Source organism: Arachis ipaensis, chromosome B03 (genome assembly GCF_000816755.2).
Source record: "Arachis ipaensis cultivar K30076 chromosome B03, Araip1.1, whole genome shotgun sequence".
Lineage (NCBI taxonomy): Eukaryota > Viridiplantae > Streptophyta > Magnoliopsida > Fabales > Fabaceae > Arachis > Arachis ipaensis.
In genome coordinates, this window is record NC_029787.2 from 6,272,840 (window position 1) to 6,276,067 (window position 3,228).

Consider the following 3,228-nt stretch of genomic DNA (forward strand, 5'->3'; position numbering starts at 1 on the left):
ACTTTTTTTCATTTTTCCTTTTGAAATGACAATATCTCGGTCCTTCTTTTGGAGAAAAATAACCAAACAAGCATGAAAAGTAGAATACCAAGATGTTCCATGAATGCTAATCTGGTCCATTTGGCACAGACTTGCAAGGAGAAAATATGGAAAAGGGGGACATTTGTTAAACTAATTAGCAATTTTCATGTGTTCTGCAAAAGTGACACAAGGTATTCATTTCAAAGTTCACACTCAATAAAATGACGGAAAAGATATTTTTGTAAAGTTTATCATTACTAGTGAGAAAATTTTGTTCTGCACATTTCAGAATATCTTCTATAAAGTCCAACAAATAACTAAGACAAATTGGTGAAAGAAGTAAAACACCTTTGCAAATCCAAATCTTGCCAAGTCAAGAAAAAATGGCACAAACTCCGTGTCACCAGGTCCAAAAACATTACAAGGACGAAGAGCACATGTCAACAAGCCATCAATGTCATTGGCACTGAGGATCAATGCCTCTGCTTGAGCCTTAAAGTCACTTAACACGTTTTCAATCTGCAATTCACATCCACCTATTAACACTCATTTGTTTGTAAATGAGAAACATCTAACCCTTTTTTTCATTAAAAAATAAAGTGAGAAGCTCTCTCAACAAAGCCATACTTTCCATGGATATGGCAATGATTCATCTCCATTATGTATATCATGGAAACCATCAAATACTACATCCGCGGAGCTGTTATAAATCAGGCGTTTCACTTTACATTCTCTGCAAGCACTAATGACATTCTTGGCACCTAAACGAAATATCAAAACAAGTCAACTTCCAGAACAAAAATACAAAAATTGTACCATAATAAGAAATTTACCAATGCCAATAAACAGAAAGATGTACCTTGCACTATAAGAGTATAGCAACTATAGAAGTCATTCGGATTCAAGCCAGCAACATCCATATAAAAGACAACCGAAGCACCTTCGAGAACTGGAGAATTTGCATTTCCATAGCCGTCAGCAATATAATATATCTAAATTAGCTCTTTGTTTATTTTCGTATATATGATTATAACATGTTATCAATATTTTACGTTCGAAACATATCATAATCATAAATCTAAGAAATAAGCATTTTGTTTTTCCAGCTACAACTGCATGGCAAACGTAATTCAAAATCATGAATTAATTGAAACAGGTATACTAATAATTAAGAGAAAAAAAAACAAATCGATGTAAAGATGAATTACGATCACGTTCCTACATTACTATTCGAATCAACAGAAACATAAAAGAGGAATGATTGAGGCGTCTTGTTTTCATATATACCTTTGGCTACGTTGAGTTTATCCCTAAGTTCGAGGTGAAAGTAAGAGGCGCGAGCAGAAGAGAGAGCATCAGAGAGAAGAGCCTCGGAAGCGTGGAGCTGAATTGACTCGGCGGAATCGGCGACTCGGACGATCCAGTTACCGAAATTGAGAAGCTTAAGTACCAGCGATCTACCGAGGAAGCCTCTGCCGCCCAAAACGACGCACGTCTTAGGGTTCTGCAAATCGGCGAACCTGTCGTCCACCGCCGCCGCCATCGCCGATAAAATGAAAAACTATGAAGAAATCGTTAACGTCAATGTCGTTTCATGGTTTAATTTGTCGTTCGATTCAATGCGCAACGCATAATGATGGAAACAAAAGAAGAGAAATAAAAAAAAATATATGTGTATATATATTGGAAGAGAGAGAAAGAGAGAGAGAAGAGTTTTGTTGAATGATGGCGTGAGAAGCATATAAGCGGAAGCGTATACCCGTGGTTTCTTCTTCTTGTGGTATCTTTTCTTTGGCGCGGAAACTGTTGCTCCGCTTTATCTTTCGGAAACAGTACTCTAAACTGGTGTCTGAAAATAAAATTTTGGTGGTTTAATTATTCGTAATTAGATCTTTCCGTAGTAAAATAAAAAATATTTGGTTATTTCTAATNTTATGAAAATATAATAATTGTAATTAAATAAAGCATCTCTTAGACAAGGAAATAAGGCAGCTGAGTGAGGAGTTGAGGACCTAAGAATCTTAATTGTTATTATGCCATTAATCTTATTGATATGATTACATTTTTTTTTAATTTATTCTCACTTAAACATAATAAAGCATCCTTCATTACTATGTGAATTACTACAAAGCCACACTAATATATCATTGTGAGAGAAAAATTGAACATAACAATGGTTAGATGAAAATGGGTCTTTTCAAAATGATGATTATAATAATATTCACATCCTGATTAAAAGTAAAATTTGTCTAAAGTCACTACTATGATAAATCACTTTAGTGACTTTTGTTAGTTTGTACTTTGCCTCATTCTCATTTCTGAATAAAGTTGTTGGCCTTCTTTTGCATTTAAATGGATAAATTTAATTTTAATCTACTATAAGTGTAAAGTAGTTGTATACGTACATTTAATTACGTAATATTATATCAATAAAAATAAATATTTTTTATATTAATTATATAAATAATTATCTAAAAAAATAAATATAATTATATAAAATATTTTATAATATCAATCCATTAAAATTAAACTCTTACATGATATCAACCATCAACCATAATAATAATGATGCTAACACTAATGGATCAACTACCATTACATTTAAAGTACATTACATAATAAAGAGATACATTTTGATTTCAAACTTAATTATATATAGTAGCTAGCATCATGACGTGAAATAGCCATGTTAATGCTATAGTTAATATTAAGAAAGAGATAGTAGTTATTTTTAGATTGATAACACAACCATAATTGAGGTTTTAAATTTTAATACTCTGTTTCCGTTAGTTTATAATAAAATTAGCCAAACTAACCGTTTTTCCTCTCATGAATTAATTTCNATTTTTTTTAAATATTTTGTAATTTTGATAAATGTAACCAATATTAGTTAGGGATAAAAATACTATGTGTTGCCACCTTAGCTTGCAAATTTGTATGAGTAATGTCAAATGAAATATATTTGGAATATTGTATGGTTACTCACATGTAGGGATGTTCAAATCCAAACCGATTTAAATTAAACCGCTCATCCAATTCAATCCAAACCGAAAACTGATTAAAACCGCACTAATTCGAATTTGATTGGATTCTATTTTTTGCAAACTGCTGGATTGGATCGGATTTCGGATCTATTTTTGATAACCGATCCAATCCAATCCAAACCGCACAATGTGCTATAATATTATTATTTTATTATTATATTTA

The 3,228-nt window shown here is 31.8% G+C and overlaps 2 protein-coding genes across 2 annotated transcripts in view; both read right to left on the reverse strand.

Annotated features, from left to right (window-relative positions):
• The window catches only part of LOC107628972 (3beta-hydroxysteroid-dehydrogenase/decarboxylase), a 6,539-nt gene extending 4,765 nt beyond the window's left edge, over positions 1-1,774 (reverse strand). Inside the window, exons 1-4 of the mRNA XM_016331625.2 lie at positions 1,309-1,774; positions 881-970; positions 649-782; positions 370-540 (exon numbers count right to left, since the gene is read on the reverse strand). Coding sequence (XP_016187111.1) covers positions 370-540; positions 649-782; positions 881-970; positions 1,309-1,564 — 651 coding nt within the window. The 5' untranslated portion in view covers positions 1,565-1,774. The remainder of the gene's footprint in view (positions 1-369; positions 541-648; positions 783-880; positions 971-1,308) is intronic.
• LOC107628974 (flowering time control protein FPA) overlaps positions 1-3,228 on the reverse strand; it is a 25,438-nt gene that overhangs the window by 16,207 nt on the left and 6,003 nt on the right. The gene's annotated exons all lie outside the window — the stretch shown is intronic.